The sequence below is a fragment of the Beta vulgaris genome, chromosome 1 (genome assembly GCF_026745355.1).
Source record: "Beta vulgaris subsp. vulgaris cultivar EL10 chromosome 1, EL10.2, whole genome shotgun sequence".
In the NCBI taxonomy this organism is placed as follows: domain Eukaryota; kingdom Viridiplantae; phylum Streptophyta; class Magnoliopsida; order Caryophyllales; family Amaranthaceae; genus Beta; species Beta vulgaris.
Genome location: NC_079202.1, coordinates 2,286,161 through 2,311,663, shown reverse-complemented (window position 1 = coordinate 2,311,663; position 25,503 = coordinate 2,286,161). Strand labels below are relative to the sequence as shown.

Genomic DNA, 25,503 nt, shown 5'->3' with positions numbered 1-25,503 from the left:
TACTTAATCCACGACTCACGAGCAATATTTTATATTTTAAGTGTTCACACATGGAAAAAGTGATTTTTTAGTATTATATTTGGATTTTGTGGAGGGGGATTTGATGATATTTCTATAAGGTATATCTATATTAGGTTCACTAAAATAATGGTAATAATAATTTTTATTAAAGGTTAGTTTAATTTAGAGATGGCCAACAGTGCGGGCCAATCCAGCCCAGCCCACCTCGTGGGTCGTGTGGACCGGGCCAGCAAAAATCCCGGTCCAGCCCAGCTCGAACCGTGAAATTGGTGGGTGGGTTGTGGGCCAGATTTTTTGAGCCTAGCCCACTACTAAAACCGCTCAGCTCGGACTATGAAACCTGTCCAACCCGAGCCATGAACCAGACCAGCCTAATCCAAGTAACTGTTGAACCAAATTGTGTATATTTTAATCAAATTGTATATATACTAATCAAATTGCATATATATATATATTATAATTCAATCAAATTTAAAAATAATGAAATTTCATTTATATTAATATTTGTATATATCTTTAATTCATTTTAAAGATTTTATGTAACAATAATGAATAATTTCAATGATTCTATAATTTTGAAAAAAAAAATCTCATGTCGGCCCGTCAGCCCGGTCCATCCCAGTAGACCCATGAACCGTGAAAACCGGTAACAGACCGGTGTGGGCCAAGTTTTTTCAACCCGCGGACCAGCCTGCCCAACCCATGAATTTCATGGTCCGGTCCTGGGCCGTGAAATCTCAGTCCAACCCACTACGGCCCACGGTCCGGCCCGCCCAGCCCGTACCAGTGGCCATCACTAGTTTATTTTAGCGAGTAAGTTTCGTTCAATAGATTTAAGTTCACTTCACTAAAAATCAATAAATTATATAAGAGAAAATAATAAATAATTAAATATAAGTCATTTGAGTTAAAAGATGTTTAGTTTAGCATACATAAGTTCAATTTTGTAAAAATAAAATTAGTTCAAATCAGATTGAGTGAATAGAGTTATGGTGGTGCTAAATGAAGTAATTAGGGGAGGTTTTTCAACTGGACAAGTTGAGGTCTTTCTCCATACTAGTTGTTGGACCGCGCGCTATCGCGCGCGGCCCCCCAAAATAGCAATAATAATTGCGGACAACTGAATGTTCATCATTAGCATAATCATTTCAGAAAAACAAAGGCATCTAAACTTGGTAGTTAATAAGAACATAAGCTACATAGATTGCATTAGCTCTAAAACGCCCTTATTGTGTAGATAACATGTCACAATGATTTGCGCATGTTCTTCGACTTAGATAACCATACCAATAATATCTAAATAATCACAAAAGAGGTGACTGAGTTTGCATCAAAGACACGAAAGTAGCAGCTAATCCAACTTTAAGAAACAAATCCACATATATGAGAGTATCCAACATAATTCACTAAAATTGTTGATGAGTGATATTTATGTCACTTATATGGTAAAAACTTGTGCGTGATTATAGTTGTTTTATTTTATTTTTCATATTTTTATTCTTTATTATCCTTCTTTTACTATTTTGTGGCTTAATTAGAGTAATTAGTTCTTTCTTTTAGTTTTTAGCTCTTAGTTCCGTAAGCTATTTTGTTTTAGTCATATTGATCAAATTTTCATAATTTATTTTCTACTTATTTCCTTTTAGTTACTCTTATTTTTATTTTTATTTTTCATATAGTTTTTATTTGATACTTCTCATTTCTCCGTCGTGTTTTGGTTTTGCTTTAGGAGAGCGTTTTGGAGTTATAAACTTCAATTTCCCATTATTCGATACATCTTCAAAAACTCAATCCCCTCATAAAATAATCTTTAAAAAATCAATCGAGAAAATAATTCAACCTAACAAGTTTTCTGCATCACAATCATGCTTAGCCTTACTTTAAACTATCATGCCTAGCATATTTATCAAGAAGCCTATTGTGTCGATGATTGTGTTTAAGGGCTTATTTAGATTCCAGATCATGTTTTAGTTTTGCTTGTAGGAGAGTGTTTTGGAGTTATAAACTTCAATTTTCCCTTATTCGATATATTCTTAAAAACTCAATTCCTTTAGAAAATAATCTTTTAAAAATCAATCCAAAAAATCCTCCAACCCGACAATTTTTTCGCATTAGAATCATGTTTAGCCTTACTTTGAGATATTATGCCTTGCATATCTATGAAGAAGCCAATTCTGTTGCTAATTGTGTTTAAGAGCTTATTTAGTTGGAAGTAGGAATTAGCATTTTCCAAGGGAGTTTTACTTTTCTGCAAGTTTTATACCACAAGTGCAAAAGTTGTTTGGCTGATCATAGAAAGTTCTACTTACCTAAGATACCTAAATAAGTAACTTTCTCCATTTTGTGGGAAGTAAAACTCCCTAAGAAAAACAACCTCCTACATTTTTGTTAACCACAACTTCACCTTATCTTACTTTCTATAAAGTTACTCTCATAAATTTTTATGTGAACCAAACAATCCCTTAATATGCAACTTGACGAAAGACATCAACCTCCCTACCTAAATAAATCACATTTTTCAATAAGTTTCACTCTCACACTAATTTCTCTCATTAGTACTTAATCTTAAGCCCAAATAGGCGAATACAGTACCTGATTCCCAGTTCTCACATAGTCTAGTTCTGCATGTAATCTCTCCTCATTTTATCTCACTAATTTCTCCTCGCCGTTGCAATCTTAAAGCACATTCAAAAAGCACTCGCTAAACAGATACAAATAGTGTATTTATTGCAACTTTTATTCTGAAAATATATGAATAATATCTAAATGACCAATACTAAATTAACTGCAATACATGCAATACATTCAGCATCTGAACAGCAAAACCGACTCAGATATATAACTAATAACTTCCTCTATTCTAGGGTAAACCAGCCGGTAACAGAGCAGACTTAGGGATATAAATGTAGTTGTATACTTCTTCAATGATCAACAATGATTTTTATCCTCCTTGAGACCTTTTCACCGATTGCTTGCTGTTCCAGAATATCACTTAGCATCTTTGGTGACCTAACGATACCTGCATTTCATTGGTCATCTGCAACATCCCCCCTCTCAAAAACAACTGCAGCTCCCATACCAGTGCCTAAAGTTGCGGGTGAATTGATAACATCAATTATGATATACATCTATCAGTGAGTGTGTTTACAAGTATGCTTTCAACAAGCAGGGAAATGAGAAGAGTCGATACCTATACTCATGAGTATAACTCCAAAACGGACAGTCTTTACCATGGCATTTCATCTCATGTAACAAGGTAGCAACACCACGGGCACCTGAAACAGAATAAATAGCACAGTGACTACATAAAGCATAAAGCATTGCTTCATCTAAAGAGTACTATGGAGATTATTTTGCACTGGAATCAAGATCAATACAGATCGATCTCCAAGTAAGGCATATAATAATTTTAGACTATACCAAACCTTACCACTTCCTAGAATTAGAAAGTTAAATTAAACAAATGGATCGATAAAAGTTAAATTAGTGAAACCTTGAAAAATTTCCCTAAGGCCTTGAACATGTCGCCTATTATTTAAGGATAGATGGAGTACTATATATTGGCATACTACTTATAATTACAAGAACACTCTTCTCAACTATATTCTCCTAACCTATGTTACCTAAACCCATGTTATGCGTCCGACTCGTCTTCTCGGCGTTATACAAGAAATTTAGATAATGGCCCAAATGATGTGTCTAAACTCTGAATATCCACACCTGGAACTCCAACATCATATATCGGTACTTGAGGTAAATTGATGAGTACAGGTAACATAGCTCTTAACATAGTTAGATCCCAGCCAACATCTTCATATTATGTCCCCTTAAAAATTGTAAAAACAAGCAATCAGGGTTTATGCCATAAACATTTACTTAGACTCTATTTCTAAGAAAAAAACCAGGAACTCTGAGGGTTCATGTCAAGCCCATATCAAATACAATCATATATCATTTTAAGTTAAACAACATAAGCTAAGAAAATGTAGAGACCTTCTTTGGAGAAAAGGCTTTGGAGAAAACTTCTTCAATAATTGCAAACAACTGAAGACTGCCAAATGCAGACGAAAATACATTAATCACCATAAATCATACACAGATTGCGATAACCATAGGGAAAACAAATGTAGAAACCGATAGCCTTGTTTTGTGGATCTGGAATATCTTTGAAGACTTGGATGGAGAAATCAGGAATACATTATTGACATATAGATAAATGGAAAGCGGCAACAGTAGCGTCAAGCAGAGGAGCATCAATAGGCTGACTCAAATTCCGTAACTTTTCTGCCGCCACATTTGATGATCGGAAAAAGCTAACAGCAAACCCTAACCTTAGAAATTAGTCGACGAAATAGTTGGGTGATGAAAAAAGCGGCAAAAGAATATCCTCTTTGACAATCAATCTCACTTCATCAAGCTAAAACCCTAAAACTTGAAATAAAAAATGAGAATCGACATAAACGGCATGAGAGGAAGAATTTGTAACGGGAAAAAAAAACTGAAACTCGAAATTATAAACGGCATTAATGATGAAAGCTTACCACATAAATGAATGAAAAAGAGAGGGAAATATCAAAGAGTTGGAAGAGAGAATAGTTGCAAAAGTATATTAGATCAGCAAAAAAAAAAGTTGTGTTTGTCGTTGCTGTTGTTGTCTTGTCGATGCTGCTAGTCCTGGAAGAAGGGAAGAAGAATGGCTTGGAGGGTAACCAGGAAGAAAGAGAAGGTCTGAACTGTGAATTGAAGCAAGGGGAAACATGTTCAAGCAAGGTTGGAGGACACTAAGGGCAGAAACGTGGAATCATATAAGAAGAGGGTAAAGACGTGGCTATTGAATGACTCATTAACGTGGCCCTTGATTTCTCCATTGTTTCGCCAAATCTCTCTCTTCAATTAGAGAGAGAAATCAGAATTATACAGAAGAAAGAAAGAAGATGATGCGAGAAGAAGATGTGTCACACAATACTACAATTCATAATAATCTATGTTTAATTTCATAAATAAATTAAGGTTCAAAATTGACAAAATTATGAACCAGAATTTGCAGAAATTGAAAACCCATAAAGTTAATTTAATGAATTACCAAATGAAATTCGAGGTTTCTTGATAAATTTGAGGAATAATCAATGTGTGGCCTTGACAATATACCATTTCCTGCAAAAATGGAGAAAACATAGAATTTCAATTCAGAGCTGAAAGATAAGTTCAATCCAAAGATGGTGAAATAAATTCATTCTAATGCTAATAGAAGTTCAAGTGGAGTTGAGGGCTAACAAATATAGGAGTCTTCAAGTAAAAGGAACATGACATGAGTTAGCAAGCTGGCAAAGCCACCCCCTTGGTTAAAGGAAGAAAAGGTTTCAGGTATGATCAAGGATGAACCATAAGCAAAGATGAGAGTTCGCTTCTCAAAGATATATGTAACACAAGGCAATTGACTTAAAGAATATAGCAAGAGGAAATTATTTATTGGGAGCATGATATAGAGACATTTCATAGTTAAGATAATCACAATTTTTTTGGTGAAACAATGTCCAGCCAGCATTCACAAGTGGCATCAACAAACACTGAAACAAGATGTACCATCTAATTCAGAATTTCTGTAACCAAACTATCACACAACATCAAATTCTTTAATGGGTAGCATGCTCGGGGATATAATTTACGAGATAAGAGATCAGAGAAAACACCAAGCATCCAAGATAATACTACATAAATAAAATCACAAACCAAACTAACAAAAACATAATTAATTTAGCCAAAGACACGAGAATAGAATATGCACATCACAAGTCCACGAAGTTTGAACATAAAAGAAACATAATTATTGTACAATTCAGAGAGCAGTGTGCTCAATTCTCAAAGAAATAGTTAAAAAGTCAGAAACTTCATTGTAATTCTGCTTAATACTAAACCAAGATAATCAATTATTAGAAAATAAATTAAACTTAAACCTTCAATAAACTTCTGTAAACAGCAAAATTGCTCAAATAACGAAGAGGGTAATACCCAGAACTACGAAAAATGCAGCAATATACAAAAATTAGCAATTGTACCTCAAAATTACGGTACCCTAACTAAAAAAATCCAAGCTTTGATCCATCAATTGAGCTTCAAAATCAGTGTAAATTGTCGGAATTTCTATCTGGGTATTCTAATAACGTGGAATTTCAATTGAGCTTCAAAGATCTTGGAAGGACAATGATTAGAGATAAGGAAAAGAAATAAAAAAGTAAAGAAAACATAGGACCATGAATCAACCAAATTAAGTTATTAGCAACCAAATTAAACAAAGTGAGGCTTATGAGCAGGTTTATTTCATATCTTTACAAACCGAACGTCGTTCTGCCTAAATGCGGTACCACAACCAGTGCACTTCCTGAGCCGAATTTACAGATTTCATTGTATTCATTGATTGTAGAAAAGATTGCAGCACTCTACAATCACAATCTACATGGAAAAAATTCTCACTTTACAAGTATATTGAACCGAGGATTTGGATTTAATAGAAATGCAGAATAATTAGAATATTTAGCAGATTATGATCGTAGGATTAGCAACGCCTTCTCCTTAGATCCTAGAATAATAACGATAAAGCTAAGAAGAATAGACTTGCGTGATTGAAGAGGAGAGAGAGAAGCAGACCTCCGTGAATTTGATGGCACTTTGAAGCTTGGCGACAAAAGAAGCATCGCCTTTAGCAATAGCATCATCATGATGTTTCAACGATGATGTCGATTTCATAGCAATTAAAAGAGGACAGAGAAAGAAAGAAGGTGTGTATTTCATTGAATTCATGAATTGCCTTCAAAATCAGCATGTAAAACAACTGTACATAAAATTATGAATTAAACCCACATATTTATATACAATTATACAAAGATAAAACAAATTCAAGAATTATCAAAGCAAAAACTATAATTTCATATACCTTCGAGCTTGTAACCGAGCTCGTCGGACATTAAAGCACTCAAAGCAAAGTAATGGCGTGTAGAAACAGAATAAATCTTCATTTTAGCTTCTTCTTCGTATCACAAACTCAATTTTTGTAAAATTCAGATAATTTCCCAGAAATTAACGTAAAATTCAGATAATTTCCCAGAAATTAACGTAAAATTCAACAAATTACGAGAGAAAGAAGAAGAAGAATAGATCAACTTCCGATAACTTGAGCTAGGGTTTTGACACAACCATCAATAATTTCATCACGAGTTAGCTAAGGATCAGGAGGTTCAACAACAAGAAGAAAATGTTCGTAAATCATTGTAGACAAACCTTGAACTTTTGTACCCGGTCCTGATTTTTTAAGAAGAAAAGGTGCTAATTTTGCTTCAAATTCTTCAATTTCATGGTCGATTATGAACTGGGTTCAAGTAAAATGCTATATAGTAAGTGCAAATACTCAACAAGAGCATAAATGCAAAGAGCAACAATGGCAAAATAGCAGATCAATGAATATTAAAGCAGGGAAAAGGAAATTTCTTGATCAATTGCAAAATAGAAAAGAAAACTAAATTCATTGGTACCTGTCTTACTGTCGAATGTCTGAACATGGACAGCAGGAGGCGCTAGTCGAAGATGAATTGCTTCATTCGAAGATCTTCATTTGCTCACTGATTTCATGGCTCCTAGTCCCACCACTTGAATTGTTCTTGCACCAAAGCCTAAAAGGAAAAAGAAGAGATAGAAAAAATGGTGAGGAGAAAGACAGAGAAGATTGAAAAAGTGAGAATGGAGAGGAGAGTAGGAGGCGTTGGTTGAAAATGAAGGGGAATTATCTAGGTTAAGGAGGATTGAGGAGGATGAAGATGGAGGGTTCAGAGGAAAAACCGGAGGGGGAAAAAAGAACGTGGTAAAGGGAGGGCAGGGAAGTGGTTATGTGGGGTGTAAAGGGCATGGACGTCAAAGCACTGTTACTAAGGAACAGTAGCTGAACTCCCCACTTTTTAATGGGTATAGATACAAATACCATACTACCCAATGTTGTAATACCAATACCATACAAATTCCACATCACTTTGCAGCTAATGTAGCAAAGTTTTTATTGGCTTTTAACCACAAATTCTAGAATAAAAAGTAGAAAGAGCTCCCTCCAAAAGTAGACTTCATCTTCTTATACTACCCAATATGTAATAATAAACATATTAACATACCTTCATTATTCAAGACTCACATAAACTGGTCATACTCTATAAAGCTGTCATGACCTATTCACATAAATTTTCATTCACAAAAGTGACATTCCCAACATTCCAGAAAGAGAAAAAAAGGATTTGATAGGGCGGGAGGAATAAAACATAGGAAGCAGCTCCTAATGTGGAGCGAGCCAGCCAGGTTAAAAGTAAATCATCGGAGAACAGACAAACAAACTGCTCATATAATTATAATCAACTTAAACACAAACAAAAAACAATTCATGCATCTATGGAAAAAAGCCTCACCTGCTCCGACTATCAGGATTAAGGTCAGCTAATAGCGTTGTAAAACTATAAGCATATCCCTGAGTAGGCCTCAAAGGTGTATTCCTCTTATCAACTTTAAATGTGTACTTCAACGAGGACAATAAGCTATGTCCGAGCTGTCTCATTACTGATTTGCCCGCCATTTGTGATGGATCTGTCAAGGTGTGACATGTCAAATTGTATAGCATTTCATGATTGCTTGTTGATATTAGACTAAGACTAAACCCCACCGCTTGTTCTTTGTATGAAGAAAACTTTAGCCAGTCTTGAGAGAGTTGAGATGCTCGAGCAAGCACAAGAGAGGGCAATGTCTGATTCTAGGGAGTGAAACACCATACTAATCTTTGGTGTCTGGTCCCATCCATAAAATACAAACCCATCCTAAATATCAGCATAACAAAACAGATTTCTTCAGCTTCAAACCTCCTTCAAGAGATCAAGATCAAGCCTACAAAAGCAACTGTTGGAGTTAGCAACAATGACATACATTATATTAGCAGCAGAAGTTAAAGATGGAAGAGAAGTTGTAAATTTATGGAAAGCGACAAGAAATTGTAAGTGATATGGTCCTTCTCAAACCACAGACTGACATACCATTAGGTGTACATGCATCTCGAATGTTTACATATATTAGCACAATGATGACCAAAAAGCATAAAGTAACAACCTTTTGTGCGATTAGGGAGAAGTATATTACCTCCTAAAATTTAACAAGGTAAGGTAGTTTCATGAGCGAACTGAAAATCAGATATGAAATCACTGGAAAGTTGTTTTTGCATGAGGCAAACAGGTAGCATAATGTCAAACAGTACCAAAAGATGAACCTTGAAAACGTAGAACAGACAAGGTAAGGTGCCAAAAAATGTTTACTGTTACTATTTGAAAGATACATGAAATAAACACTTGAAGATCCATATAAAGTAACCCTAGAACTAAAATAATAGATGATCTACAAACCAAAAGAATAGTTAACCCTCAAAGCAATTACTCGTTTTAACATGTTCCAAGAAACGAAAATTGAAGGGTACTTTCAAAGAGGAAGTATTTACCTGATTCTAGAGATTAAAATCAAAATAACCTAAAACTGAAGAAAGGAAAGAATGAAATCAATGGAAAATAAGCTAAACTTGAGAGAGAAAAAAGAAAAACGTAAAAAGAGAAGAACTTCAATACACAAACACAAAACAAAGAAACGAAAATTATTTACCATCCCTAAATGAATTTATGCTTTCGTTTTCTATGCGCAGATAATGATGAAACTCCAAAATTCGAACTATATATAAGTAACCAGATCTTGGGAAAAAACGCGAAACCCTAAAAAATCCATGAGAAATTAGATCTTAATTCTAGCAAATTCGAAAAAATATCACAAGATCTAAAACAAATAGCAAATAAACCCATAATCTAACTATAAGAATTGAAATTTCATGGAAAATTAAAGATTAGAGATAAAATTGACTAACCCTTGAAATATAAAGCCAATAATCGAAAGCCGCTGCTGCTGAAAAGGAGGGAGATGGGCCGGCAGATCATCGAAAATTTTTGAGGGGTTGAATTTCTTCTGGGTTTGAAAAGTAACTCACTCAAATCACTACAAAATTCAACACACCCAAAAATCAGAAAATTCAACAGTAAAATCGAACAACAACAACAAACAAAAAAAAGAGAAAGAGGAGAGTGAAAAAGACCGATGAGCAAAGAAGAAGCCGCGACGAAGGAAGACATGAGCAGGACGATCAGTTGAATCGCTCTAGAGATCCGGACTCTAAAAATCGCTCTTTCGCACAAACTCAACCCTTCTTTTTCTTTCTTTTCGCCGGCAACAATGGCGTCTGATCCTGTAATGGCAAAAAAGGAGAGAGAGAGTCAAAGAAACATGAGAGAGAAGAGATAAAAAGGAAAAGCTGGAGCCCTTTTTGTGGTTTGACAGAGGGAATAAGTGCGAATGATGGTAAGGGTGATTAGCCGGCGATTTTTGGCAGGTGACGATGGTGAATCGCAGGCACCAAGAAGTTAGAGAAGGGGAATGGAGATGGTGAAGGCAGAAGGAAACAGAGGAATGGAAATGGAGCTGGTGAAGTTGGCGTGGAACTTCCAGGTGACAAAGCAGCCACGTGTGGGTTAATGGGCAGACAGTAATTAGAGGAAGTTAGGAGGGCAGAATTGACCATTCACTGTTACTAAGGAATAGTAGCTTGAACTCCCCACTTTTTAATGGGTAATGGATATTGGTAAAAGAAATTATGGAAAAAGATATTACCCCTATTTTAATTTTCTCACCAATCCTAAACTCTTAAACCTGTATATCTAGCATTGTCTCTCATGCATCCTAAATTGCACGAAATTTCATGCAAGTTGCTTATTGGTTTCAAAAACAAAATTTTTGCTCCTCCAAAAGCTCCTAAATACTTATTCATGGGTATAATATCATAATAAGCGTCTGTTTTTCATTTTCGTTCCTTTTCATTCCCATCTCATGTTCCTATATTTGTGCAACATAGCATGCTTCATTTATGCCTTGCACTACTTTCACTGATCTTACTCCCCAAGACCATTGCAAATAAACACCTTACTTTGTATACAGACTCCATGGGAGAGTGAAGAATTTTATTATCGCAACGGACAATATCTATAAGTATTATCCAAGTAGTTATTGCATCGTACCAAATATATTTGGATTTCTCTTAAGGGAATCAAGCTCAAGCCTGATTATCGAGTTGGATAAAGATTGTCAACTTTTTGCGAACCCTACACTAGTTTTGTAGGTTTGTGAATAACTTAGGATTTTTACTTAGATTGTTGTTGCTAAACTGGTAAGAGTGCTTTTTTGTGGTTTGCACAATAATTTGCATGATTTATCAATTACTTGTTGGAGAGTCTTGTCATATTGGGAATAACTTGGGCGTACGAGTGCTTTTTATGAAAAAAAGGTGGTGTTTGAACATTTAACTAGCTTGTTAATTCGTGAAATTAAATAGCCTTAGGAACATTTGTTTAGCTATCGTATATTGTCAATGCTATAATTGTTGAACTAATGAAAATAATTGCTAAATCTATCACTTTAGTGTGTCCCTTACTTTTGCCCTTCAATACTTTTATGTGGTCCTAACTCAATCTAGAGTTGTCTATTCAATCACTCGACTCGGTCCCAGTTGGGTCATCTCATGTTTTAGTTTATGTTTGGTTAAGTTGTGTCAGTACTGTCAGGTCATTAAATTAAACAGGTCGGGTGCAAGTCGGGAACGGTCGTAATTCAAACAGGCCTGCCTCGATTTTATTTCTCCTGTCATGTTCAGTCGGGTTCGACATAGTCAATTTCGGGACATGTCATCATTCGTGGTCATGTGGTGTCTGGTTAGATTTATTACAGGATTGTAGCGAGTGCTTTCAAGTTCAGGATACTTATCAGGTCAGGACAATAGCGGTTTGAGTCAAAATTGAGTCAAAATCAGGTCGGTAGTTATGGGGTTGTGCTATAATTGGGTTGTGCCATACTTGATTTTGAGTCGCTTCGAGTGCAGAACGAGTAATGAAGCTTGTGTGGCGCTACTGCAAATTTATTTCATTATTTAAGATTTCATTGAATATTAATGCTTGAACAATTCATTTAGTTATAGGCCTTTTGTAATTAGTTTATGATTTATGTTACTACGTGGTGAAGTCAATGACAAATCAAGTTACAACAATCAAACATTCGGGTAAAATCGGATAAGATGTAGCAACAAGACAAGTAAAACTATATATTAGGTCTTAATAAGTCTAGTGAATTAGGTAGCGGGCCACAACCATGTTAGACAATACACAAGTTACCTCGAGCTATAATCGGTTTCATATCCTAATCAGGCAAGTGTCGAAACAGGTTCGAATGGTTGTCAAATAAGATCACTTCAGTTATCGTCTTGTTTAGGTGAGTGTCGATTCATGTTCAGGTCATAGATTATCAGGTCGAGTTTAGGTCATGTTATTGTGACTTGTTTTACCAAAATTTCAACAGGTTCAAGTTGAATTCTCAAATTAGGTCATTTTTTGACAGCTCTAACAAAATCCTTAAGTTTGTCCATATTAAATTAGTGTCTTGCTTTTATGTTTTTTGACAAGTCATATCAGTTCCAAACAAACTTTCATACGTCCTTCCAGGAAAAGCCGTAAAGGGCGCAAAAGCAAACCTTTGCTAAAGGAGTCCGATCTCTATCATTCTATAAAAGTGGAAAGGAGTCCGATGAGGGAGCTAGAACCTGCATTTAACAGGCCTTGGTTTACTCGCTCTTCTTCTAGTTTTTGCTCTTCTACTGAAGCTTCTGGCCAGTCAAAATTTTCAGGTTCATATAGATTCAGTAATAGGTCACAACATTTCGTTCAAGAACCCTGCATATTTTACATACATCTTTTGTACTCAGATCTTAGTGCAAAAAAGCAAATTCTATATCAGTTACATTCATCATTAATTCGAGCTGCTCAAAGTCTCTAATGCTTTCCGTTTTCGAGCAAGGAGCTACATATGTTTGTAAATCCCCCCACAGGCATTAGAAAAGGACATATGCAACCAACCTCCCTGAATCCAATAGTCAAAAAATATAACGTCACTCCTTCAATCCCTCATTACTTGGCTCAAGTACACTATCTAAATTGGGGAGGGGGGAGCTATAAGTTTCATACAAAGAAAAATAACAATATACCAGGCAGCATATGACAGAAATTTCTGCAGTTATAAACTACTATATTACAGAAACCCAAATCCTGTACTGAAAAATTATTGAATGAAATAAAGAGATAAAGAAACGATCGATATATATATAAGGAGTTAAATGGACAGAGATAGGAAGGAGATAGCAAAAGTACTATTGTACAGAGACTGCAAAACAGCCTCAACCTCCTTCAGTGTATGAATCATCAACATTGTGACATTTCGTGGATACAAGTGGAACTTGGTCAGCTGGACTCACTCACAGGAGATACCTTAGATTGCACTTGCACATCGACACTTCTTGAATTCTTCTTGCCATTCACAACCCCTTGTCCCATCTTTGAACTCGAGTTCCCAACATCAGACCTTGCTCCATTCATTTGGCGAGGGGAATCATTTGCAGGCAACTGAGTATTGCCACTAACATCCTGATCTGGTTTCACATTACCTCCAGCATCTACCATGCCATTATAGCCATTAATCATTCCCATTAAAGCAACTCCCCCATTGACTCCGGTGGGATAAAACCCAGTGCCATAGTGGAAAGGTTGAGCCTCCATCATTCCAACACCATTCCAAGGGACCCTAGGAGGAACCATAGGCATCCCATAACCAAACACACCATAACCACTAACAGGATATCCACCACCATAGACCCCACCGTAGTAATAACCAGGATAGGTCGAAAGGGGAAAATGACCAGGATAATTCATGACTGTGGCAGGACCTCTCGGCCAACTGTTATCCTCTGTGTAAGCAGCAGCAGGGGGGAATCTCCCACCACCGAATCTAGAGTTATTTCCATTGTTAAAATTCTTAGTTGCATCCCTAGGAACAGCCCTCTTAACCTCCACCCGCTTACCACCCAGCTCATGGTGGCTCTTTTGCATAAGTTTCTCAACTACCTCTTCAGAGTCAAAAGTTATAAACCCAAATCCTCTGGGCCTGTTAGTATTGTTGTCATGCATCACAACTACATCTGTAATCCTACCAAACTTTTCAAAATAATTCTTAAACTCCTCCTCAGTTAGATTAGCCGATAAACCCCCTACAAAAATCTTCTTAGCTCTTAAGTATTGATCATTGTTGCTACCTCCATAACTACCATTTATATTCCTAAGAGATCCTTTACTCGTATGCAAGTGTTGCGACTGTTGTCGTTGTTGTGGTTGTTGTTGTTGTTGTTGTTGTTGTTGTTGAGATGTATTGGTCTGTTGTTCATTCCTCGGTATAGCCTTTTTCACTTCTACCTACAGAATTAAACGATCCGCAAGCCCAGGAAATTCAAGCAAAATCAAATCACCCACAAAAACAAAATAACTAACTCATTGCCAAAATTAAACGAGTTTTCTCCAGATTTCTCCCATAGCTCAAAGTGCCAAAATAGACTCCAACATACGCAATACACAACATTCATCAAATTTATATAAAAACTCAAGACTTTCACAATTAAAAACTCAATTATTCAAATCTCGGAAAAAAAATCAATAATTTTAACAACTCACAATATCAAATTAACGCACATTGTCAGAATCGTACCTAATTATTTAAATATAGAAGATGATCTCACAATAATATAAAGACTAAATTAGCACACATTCGCAAACGCGATCTCGATTAAATTATAAACAATACAATCTTCAAAATAGAAACAAAAACAAAAACTTTAAAATAAAAAACAAAAAAAAACTAGGGTTCATGCACTACATTGGAATAAATAAAACTAGGTGAAAATAATCAAACACATTATAGAAAAAAGAAAACTGACCGCTCTACCAGCAATAACATGATGATCACGAAGAGCTTGATCGACAGAAGAAGCGTCAGAAAAAGTGACGAAACCAAAACCTCTGGGCCCACCAGAGAGACGATCTTTAGCAATAATAGAAGAAGAAACGTCGCCGTATTTAGTGAAGTGATCTCTAAGAGTAACGTCGGTAGTATCACGAGAAATTCCACCGACGAATAATTTTCCGACATCGGAATCCGCCATTGATGACAGTTAATTGAGATCCAAAACAAAAGGGAGGAACCCTAAAAACTCTGCCTATCCCTTTCAGTGGAAAGAGGAAACACTCGCGCTTTCTCTCTCTCACATCCGCTCGACAACACACAAGTGAGAAGTCACCAACAATTTTGTTTTTTCAATTGCTTTTTATAAAGGGGTATAATTTAGTAAGTTTATAGTTTTATAGATACGGCCCAAGTATGAAATATGATGATGTATTTGGTTTTATTTTGGGCTAAGGAAACATCAAACTACCTACCTGCCTAAGCGTGTGTTTTTTTTAAAAAAAAAAATGGGGAGAAGACGTTCTAATTGGACTGAAATTTCGCTCAGGTCAATCCGATTCAGGTTTGTATGCAAGATCTCTTGGGAGGGAGAAATGGTAAGTTTGATCCCACAATCTCAAGGTTGTGAGATACAAACCAAACTACTAGACCAAGTACTACTTGGTGAAGTTTGTGTTAATCAGCATTTGTTGATGCGTCTATACCATGGATTTGGGGTGTGTAGTGCAAAGACTAAAATGTCACCTATTAGGTTAAGGGTGTGTTCTCCTAATTGAATTTAGGACCTTATTTTCAATCTTTATAAAAAAAGTTCTGTTAGGTTCCGACTTCTGATACTAGGACCAATAAGGTATAATAAGCTCAAATGAGCAAATAAGTTGAAAAAACTGGATACTTTAAAGATGTTAATTTGAAAACTTGGGTATGAATATAATTACGGAATCTTGAATTTATGGTTACATATTAAGATCGAAGTATGTCAGGTCAACATGCTCCTCTGATTGGGTTTGGTTTGGGGTCAGGTTGAGTTATGTATGGTCGAGTTCCTTGTTTTTTTTCTAATTTAGAGAGGGCATTGGTTTGATCTATTTCAAGTATTTGAATTCAAGAATAGTAGGGGTTTATGCTAGGTAATGTTGGGTTGTGTCAAATTTGGGTCAAATAATTATTGAGTTAGATCATAGAGTAACCGGATCAAATATTTTATTGGTTAATATGATGTCGGATTAGTTATGGGTCATCAATTTGGCTATTGTTTCAAGCACCACTTAGTTATTGGTCATATCAATTTCAAATCGATTTTTGCGTAATGATAGTTCAGGTCTATTACCAATTTACTTGTTTACTATGCCAAATAAAATAATATGAAGCAATTAGGTCAAACCGGGTATTGGTTAAGATCAGTTATCTATCATAATACTATAGTAGGTTGAACTTGGGTTTTTAAGTTATGTTCATTTTTGGCTGTTAGATGAACTTATCTAAATCATAATAAATAGACTTGATTTCACTTGATCAATCTTTATTTGATCTTACGTTTATCCGTGGGCCTTGATTGAACTAAACCATCCCCATCAGACCTGACCAGCCCTAATCAATCTTTATTTCATTTTCACTTTAAACCTCATTTTGACCGTAATTTTAAAACTATATAAAAAATGTTGGTACATAAGATGTTCTAAAATTTAATTCAATATATATTTTCAATAATATCACTTTTCATAATTTTTACTTATTAATAATGATATATTTTGATAATTAAAGCTATGATTGTCAAATATGCTAATTGAATTAGTGTAATTATTAATAAAGCGCAATGAGATGTGGTTCAAAAAAGATTCAAGTCTTTTGTTACGGTTATTTCTCTCCTCACAATTAGAAAATTGGTCGAATCTTATGATTGGTCGTCATGCTAAAATTTTGGATTTCTATTCTTATTGAGAGTGACAGTTGACACCAAACTGATCATTCAGGTTATAAAAGAAATTTTGGGATATATATATTGTATTTTATCTTTAGGGCCTATTTGAGAACTTTAAAATGATGAAATTGTTCCAATTTACTTGTTTGGGTACTCAATGAAATTGGAATTAAAATTGGATCAAATACAATATAATCCCAAATCAAATACAATATAAATCACACCCCTTCCCTGTCATTTCAATTTCTCTCCCGTTCTATTTTAACTCTCCTCTAAGTTCCCCATTATTCCCTCCCCCTCCGCCGGCGACCCCCCTCCCAAATTGAAATTCAATTCCATGTTTTCAAAACGAGTTTGAGGAATTTTATTTGGAATTCAATTCCCATGTTTTCCAAACGAGTTTGAGGAATTGATATTGGAATTCAAATGTATGATTTCAATTTCTACAATTGAAATATTAAAATCAAAATGAAATTCGGGTTTTCAAATACTATCTAAGTTTACTTAGAAGTTAGGGGATATTAGAAGAAAAGGTGCAAAGGGTTAGTTACGAAAACCCTCCAAAACACAATTTATGTAATATAAAATTTTAAACCTTTTAGGGTATCCTTAGAAAATCCACATATTGTTTGATAGAATATTCATCTAAACTAGTTTATGACATTTCTCTGATGCAAGATTCATATTATTGTTCTATTTAGATTGGCATTGCACATAATACCAAACACATGTGTGTTAGTTTCACCTCAATTCAACTAATTTGAGCTTGTTTAGATAAGACTAACGATGTCAATAAAAATAAAACGTAACATTGAAAAAGAGATCACTTCTTCTGCAAAAGAGGGCAATACGGGTGAAAGTTCGGCGTATGGTTTGGAATATGATCTAATCAAATCCAATCCGAACAAAATTTTGATTTCAATTTTTTAATCCAAATCCAAAACCGATGAGAGTTTTTTTATTTTACTCCGATCGAATCCAATCCGAATTTTCATACTCTAGATTGGATCTGATTTGATCCGAAAATCCGATATTTTAAAACTCTAGTTTTTCGATGAAATAAATTAAGCACAACAACAACCTAGTAGATTTAGGAAATGAGGAATTAAGTGTTGTTAGGATTTTAGGGGAAGGATTGAAGTGAAACGCCTATTGGGCTATGGAGTTATTTTTTAAAAAAATTAGTTATGTACTTAATCCCGATCTAGATACATAATACAAGACATATTGTTATCCGGTTATATTGGATTTTTGGATCCAATTATCGTCAATCCAATCCGATCCAAAAATCCAAAATTTCAAAAAATCTCAATCTGAATCCAATTCGAACACAATTCGAATCCGATCCAAATTACTAATTTTGGATTGGATTGGATTTTGAATTTTATTAGAATAACTTTCACCGCTAGTAAAGGTGGCCATGGGCCGGGCTGGCCCGTGGGCTGCCCGAGCCCGGCCCGTTTTCGGCCCGGCCCGGCCCGAGCCCGCTATGGGCCCGGCCCGGCCCGCTGGCCATAACATGGGCCGTGGGCCTTGCACGTTTGGTGATTTTAGATTTCGGCCCGGGCCCGGCACGAGCCCGTGGGTTGCAATTTTTTTTTTTCAAAAACTGTGATTTTTGGACCAAGCCCGCGGTGAGCACGAGCCCGGCCCGCTAGGCCCGTGGGCCGGGCCGGCCATGGACAAGTTTCCCATAATTTCAGCCCGGCCCGGCACGGCACGAGTTTGATGGGCCACGGGCCCGGCCCGGCCCGTATTCCACTTCAGCCCGCGGGCCTGGCCCGTGGTCAGGCCCAGCACGGCCCGTGGCCAGCTCTAACCGCTAGCAACAACAATTAACATGATATCCTTGTAAGTTGTAACTGCAGTAAGTTCCATTAAACCCAAATGTTGTAAATAGTCTATAACAGTCTCCCCACAAAGAGCATTCAATACAGCTTACTCTTCTCATTTTGCCTTCTGCAAGCTTCCTTTTTGATTCTTTCTTCTAATGGAAGCACATGCCTACTGATTATTTCCCCTAGCAATCTGAGCTAAGTCCGAAGAGAGTCCTTGCAAGACTGAATTTTGTTAGTTTCGAGCATCCGCCTTACAGTGCTGGATACTGGATAGGGATAATTCCACCTTTGTCAGCAATCATTTTTCAACACTAGTTCAGGAACTGCAAACACTCCCCCTCTAAGTCAAGACCTCGGGCAAGAGACACGAATTCAGCTCGAATTGTTGTCCATATTTCAAAGTATGTAGAGAAGGTTAATTCGAAACCACCCATGTGGTCATCAAGGATGCATCACCTCATATTGAACCTCAACATTCCCTTGCTGCACCATCAGTATTTAGTGTGAGCCACCCAAAGTGACGAGCATGCTAATTGCTAAGTATTCAGTATTCGGATTAGACCAAGTTCAGCAACTCATTTCGCATCTATTCTTGTTTCTATGGACGTAGTAGAAGAATTGGGTAGTAGTATTATTCTCTTTGCATCAAAAGTTTCAGTATTCGGATTAGGCCAAGTGCAGCAACTTTGTATATATAGCCCACTACACTGCTTGCAGGCTGCGGCAAAGCAAATAACTGAGTACTCTGCTTTATGCAATTATGCCTAAATTACTTGAGGGAAGTTGCTGCAATGTGAGAATTCATCAAATTTAACCATTTGATTTCAGTAGCTGTTTAATCTCTTAGAGTGTGAGTTAATGTTTCTTCACCTCCACCGCCATTGATGCGACAAAGATCATTTACACGACCTCTTTTTTACTCTAGCACTTCCATGACCGAAGAAATGAGCATCAAACGATCAAAGCAATACCATTTTCTCAAAAAGTCATCATCAGTGTATACTTTTCAAATCAACTTAATTCTTAACTGATCTTTATTAAGATTGCCGATCTGTTCTCTTTGGCATAAAACAGCTGAACTGAACTGAATAATGATATGTGAGAGTAAAAGTATTGTCAAGAGCTGAACTGGACTGATCTAAACTGATCTGAACTGAATTGAACTGAAAATAAGCTGAGGAGAACAAGCCCTACATCTTGTTTTAAGCATAATTCAACTTCAACCCATTTAAACCCACTATAATTCAAGAAGGTCGTCAAATTTTGGTTTTCATTAGTTTCAAATTTCAAAATTGGGTCCATCATTTAAAGTTTGATGGAAATTTCATTTTCGTAAAACAATTATTGTCATATTAATTTGTGAGGTGCTTAGTCCATTTCAATTTAGGTCAATTCACTTGCATAGTTCGAATTCCATTCCAATCTCAATCAGAATCAGATAATTCAATTCGGTTCACAACTTGACATTTAGATGTTCATAACCCTTCCAAAATACAAACTTCCGTTCCTAAATAACGGCAACAAGAAATAAGGTCAATATGTCCAAATACAAGACAGTCAGAGCACTTTCATTTTTCCTAAAAGAGGATAAAATCACATGGAATATAGTATATCATAACACAACAATTAGCATATTGTATTAATTTATGTAGAGGTGTGCGTAACCCCCATTTCAAAAGAGTAGGGCTTTAAACACCACATTTATCAATTTTAGGAGTGCTAAACCCATGTAAACATCCACATAATCAAGATGCAACACAACTAATTAAGCTAGCTCCTTCATCCAAATTTTCCAAAATGAAAACAAAAACAATAACCACCAAATAATGTAAAAATTATTTAGCAATTACTACTAAAACTCAACATAAATAAACGTCAAAAATTAGATTATAATTTAGAATCAGAAAAAGAATGGTGCAGCTCAGATACTATCCAGCTATTGAGAAGTCTTCCATGCTAAAGTAAGCATTCAGTATTGCATTATATTCAATATAATCATTGCCACCAAAATCAATTTCCATGAATTCAAGCAATTATTTAGATCTAAGTTTCTTTACTAAATATCTATAAGAAAAACCATTGAAAGTGAATTTGAAAATCAAAATAACGAAAAAGTGTGGAAGGAAAAAAATTTGGTAAAGAGCTCATATTCTATGGGTGTATAGATGAGTCTATCATGCCATGAAAATAGCATTTCAGTACGAGGAATTGTTTTACAATCATCGCAACTTTACCATACTTGTTAACAAATTAATCTCCACATAAAATGCAATTGCAGAAAATAAAAGAGAATCAAGAGAGAGGAAGAAATTAGATATAGTGAAATTAGAGAAGAAAAGATGGGATGTTGAGCAGCAGCTGTTGATTGGTGAGATTGCTGGAAAGTTGGAAGAGGCTTAGTGGGTTTAATATAGAAGAGCTGTTGGAAGCTGAGGGGGACTCCTATTCAACCCTAACCCTAGCCGCCGACGAGTTAGGTAGTATTTGATCTTAGGCTATTTCAGTTCACGAATTTTTTGATCTGAACTTATCTAATCAGATTTAAACTTATTTTTTCTTATCTGATCTAATCTGATCTGACATGATCTGATTTACAAGATCTTATCTTTATATTTTTCTCAATATATAAGAAAAAATATAGTTATGTGGGTCTCTTGTTTGATTTGTCTCAATGAGTACTTTATTAATATTCAATTATTATACCTAATCAAAAAAAAAAAATTCAATTATTATAATTTTTACTAATATGTAATGAAAGATATTTAATAGTAATAATAATTTTTAAATATAAGCATGATCTGATCTGGACTGATCTGATATGAATTGATCTGATCTGAACTGATCTGATCTGATCTGATCTGAACTTATTTTTTCTGATCTGAAATAAGCAAAAATAAGGTGAACTGAACATAGTCTTAGTCTTTTATCATATATTTTTTGTTGACAGTGGGATATATAGTTTAGAAAATAAATTACAAAATCTGGCCCATCTTTCTAACTTGGGTATCTATGTAGGACTTTAGATGCTTAATGCGGAAAAAGAGTATCATATACTCAAATATCTAATCCAAGAACAAATTGCATAAACTAACATGAATCAAATAATATATAACATAATATACCTTAGATGCGTGAATCCTCAAAGGTATGTATTAACTTCCAAGTGAGATCTTATGAGAACGTCAAATGTCGTTCCTCTAGTGTTGGTCCACGAACAAAGGTTAGATCACCACGTATGCTAGTACGGAAAGAGGAACCTTTTCACTCCTTACTTTGTATGGTGTTATGCCAAAAAGGGAGGAAGAGGAGGAGTCTAAACTTTACCAAAAATCAGAATTTTTAGCAAAAAGATGATTTTGATTCATTTGTTACCTCTATATCAATATATAGAGTTATTACAATGGTGGTTTCATAAGGCTTAATTGGCTACATAATGTCATACATTACGAGGCTTAATTAGGCATATAAAGCCATCCATTATAGATCATTTAACAACAAGAGTTACAACTCTTCTCCTACCATCCACATGACCATCAAATCATTTCCAAAATGGATTTGAGTAATTATTTAACCTTTGTTACAATGTGTGACCTCATAGGACCCAATCAATATTAGTAGTCGGACCAATCTCATAATTAATCCAACAAACCATAATTTAGCTCTCATGTAGCAAATTATAGTCCCTAATATTATTGAATATATTATCTCTATAAACTTGTCCATATATATTTAGTTTGTTACATTTGATCGAGGACAAAATCCTTCAAGCTAGACAATGTGCCTTTTCTACTTTCCCTCTAGCAACTTTAACTATTCTAATGGAAGAGAAGTCATCTGCTATAAGCAGGATATCCTTAATGATATTCCGTATATTAGAAGGGGTATTCTTGTTCTCTTTGAGTCCCTCAATCAGGTTCTTGGAGTCTTTTATCATTAAATCTTACGAAAAAAGTATGTTGTAATAGTTATTATTATAGTGTCAATCTAAATGCACATTATATCTTAACTTTAAACATTACATCGTACGTAAAAGAACATTACATATTGCATCTTAACTTTAAACATTACATCGTGCATAAAAGAACATTACATATTGCATCTTAACTTCAAACATTATATTTTTGGTTTTTTCACCATGTACCCCTGAGATTTCTTAATATTCACCAGGTACCCTCGCGTTTTCCAATTTTCACCAGGTACCCTTGAGGTTTGATAAAAATTCTTGAAATGCCCCTGCCGTTAAGTTTCCGTCAACTTCGTTAGGTTTTCGCTCAAATCATTCATATTAACTCTAATTAACCCTTATTAAACTCTAATTAATCCTAATTAACTCTATTTAACCCTAAAACCCTAATTAACCCTAACCCAACCCACCACCTCCCCCACCCAACCCCAACCCCATTACGTATTACGTAAATGACATCTTATCCCTAATCAAGTGTAACTAACTAAATATTACCGGAAATGTCATTTACGTAATATGTTAAGTAAAAGAACATTACGTATTACGTAAATGCCATCTTATCCCCCTCATTAAAAGTTAAAGGCTTTATAATTTTTGACTTAATGTTTGTGTCAGTTTTATATCCATATACACGTTTCGTTATTCTTTTTGGGTGTGTGTTTTAATCTGGGATTCTCTTGGTGCTTCTGTGTAACATTATCTCCTAGTAACTGAGGCCTAAATCTTTTTTTTTTTTTGGACATCGCGAAAACTTACAATAATTAACAAACAACTAATTAACTAAAGTTTAACAATCGGAATTTGCCCCCGCCGGACATGAGTAGCAAGATCATGGGCCAGCTGAACCTGCGAACGATTAACCTTTGTGATCCGACACCATTGAAATTGTTGTCCGAGTGAACAAATGTCATTGATGGTCCATGTGATCGAAATTGCCTGTGTCACCTGGTTAAGTAAACTCCGCACCACAAGCTCATAATCAATACTAACCGCTATTTGATGATAGCCTTGCTCATTTGCCCAAACCAAGACCCCCAGACATGCCTGAGCTTCAGCTAGTAGTGCTGATTGGGCAGGAATGCATCTACCCTGCCCCTCCCTAGTCTTAGTGCTGACATGGACAACCACCTAGGCAATACCAGCCAATGAAGAGGTATCCGCCCATGAACCATCCACTTGTATATGAATCTGGGGGACACTGCAAAATGAAGACCCAAAATGTGCCATTAGAAACCCTGGGGGCCCTGGAGCCTCTCTCAGGAATCGAGTGCAGGGAGAGGGACTTGCAAGAAACGTGACATGTTGCTGAATGACTTACTGCGCAAGAGAGCGAACGAGTTCAAGATCCGGTGTTATACTGTTGAAAATCTGGCTATTCCGACACTGCCAGATAGCCCATAAGGTGGCAACAAAAAGAGGTAGACGATCCCTAGTGCACCCATCCTGTCGGTAAAAGTAAATGACCCATGCAATGAGCCAATCTTTGAAGGTCACATAAGGGGCCGAGTTGGAGATAATACCCAACTGGCTTGTCCGCCAAGCAACAGTGGCAAGTGGACAAATCCCGAAAAGATGTTGGCAAGTCTCAGGTGCCATATCGCAGCACGGACATACTTCCGAAACAGACATGCCACGAGACGAAAGATTAGAGGCCGTTGCTAAACTTTGTGCCAAAGTTTCCAAAGGAAAAGTTTCCATTTAGGCATGATGCGCAGTCCCCATAGAATGCAAAAAAATTTCGAAACTAGAGGGGGGAAGGTCATGCTACAGATTTCAGTTTTCCGAGAAAGAAGATAGTACCCAGATTTTGTTGTATATTGACCAGAGGTTGTAAGAGGCCAAATAGGAGTGTCGGAAGGAGTAGTGAGCCTCGGAGTCTCCATACCCCGAATAGCGAGCAATGTCTCTGGAGTAAAGAGAGAATGGAGGCGTGGGACATTCCAGCCTTGGTGATGAGGCAACAGGAGGGAACCTACAGTTACGGTAGCCGCTGTACGGAGTGTGACATTATCGCGGAAGATCGGAACCGCTCCATTAACCCATCTATGTTGACCAGCAAGGAGGGCCAAATTGACCCAACTTTCCAAGCATTATTGTCTAGAAGAACCTTTTCGGCTTGATGTAGACCCCGTGCACCCCAAGAGCTTTGACTTTTTAAGGAACGGAGAGTGACAAGTGTAGGACTATTGGAAAGTGGATTGGAAGCAAAGACCTTGCTGATGAGTAGATTGGAATTCCGATGAATACGTCAAACCTTAATCAATAACGATCGAATGAGGCCTAAATCTAGGTACAACTAAATCTACATTTCCATCTAGAATTATCAAAAACCAGCTTGGTAAAGCTGTTCTTAGTCTCTGATAACCATTTAAGACTAACAACTATTTTACGCAAAGTAGATAAATCACTAGTTGTGAGTTGTGACCAAAATGCACGAAACCACCGTACCATACTTCATTTTCTTTAGTCAAATCCAGTGGCTGCTTCTTTAATTAGGTACAGGAAATTTCAATTAAATTAGCCCGTGTACCTTTTACCACTTACTGAACAGACAAGGCTCTTCAAACCCACTGTTTTTAATCAACCCGTTTACAAGTCTTCCTATATGACTTAGTCAATTCATATAACAAACATCTCTTTTTATTATCCGAAGAAGAATAGAAAAGAAATTTATTCCCATATAAAAGGTAGCTCAACAATATCAGAAGACCAGCAACAAGGGAAAAACAGAAAGGAGAGCACCTAAGAGAAGTCGTTAAGAGTATGATATACAAGATTGAAAACAAGCGTCAACTATTAGCGAAGCCAAGAGCTGCCGG

The 25,503-nt window shown here is 36.1% G+C and overlaps 1 protein-coding gene, 1 long non-coding RNA gene and 1 other non-coding gene across 4 annotated transcripts; all 3 read right to left on the bottom strand.

Moving 5' to 3' along the window:
- Positions 1–8,026: 8,026 nt before the first annotated feature.
- On the bottom strand, positions 8,027–10,564 carry LOC104901728 (uncharacterized). Of its 2 annotated transcripts, XR_791264.4 has the most exons (4): positions 10,172–10,564; positions 9,947–10,074; positions 8,714–8,931; positions 8,027–8,637 (listed from the first exon to the last, which is right to left on the bottom strand). It is a non-coding gene; the product is annotated as an uncharacterized LOC104901728 (long non-coding RNA). The 2 variants fall into 2 exon arrangements; XR_008968827.1 differs by having other exon boundaries at positions 8,027–8,931; positions 10,172–10,554.
- Positions 10,565–13,170: 2,606 nt separating this feature from the next.
- Positions 13,171–15,324, bottom strand: LOC104901733 (RNA-binding protein 1). Its single transcript, XM_010689336.4, has 2 exons — positions 14,936–15,324; positions 13,171–14,417 (listed from the first exon to the last, which is right to left on the bottom strand). Exons 1-2 carry the CDS (start codon positions 15,158–15,160, stop codon positions 13,413–13,415), a joined length of 1,230 nt encoding a protein of 409 aa, XP_010687638.1. The 5' UTR covers positions 15,161–15,324; the 3' UTR covers positions 13,171–13,412.
- Positions 15,325–20,859: 5,535 nt separating this feature from the next.
- LOC125494571 (small nucleolar RNA snoR8a) lies at positions 20,860–20,952 on the bottom strand. The gene has a single exon (XR_007270810.1). It is a non-coding gene; the product is annotated as a small nucleolar RNA snoR8a (small nucleolar RNA).
- Between the last annotated feature and the right edge of the window lie 4,551 nt (positions 20,953–25,503).

What these genes read in the sequence shown, in the direction of transcription:
- LOC104901733 (XM_010689336.4), bottom strand. Translation starts at nt 15,160, where the DNA reads ATGGCGGATTCCGATGTCGGAAAATTATTCGTCGGTGGAATTTCTCGT. An exon ending in ATGTTATTGCTGGTAGAGCG is followed by an intron (nt 14,418 to 14,935) that starts GTCAGTTTTCTT and finishes TTAATTCTGTAG; the next exon opens with GTAGAAGTGAAAAAGGCTAT.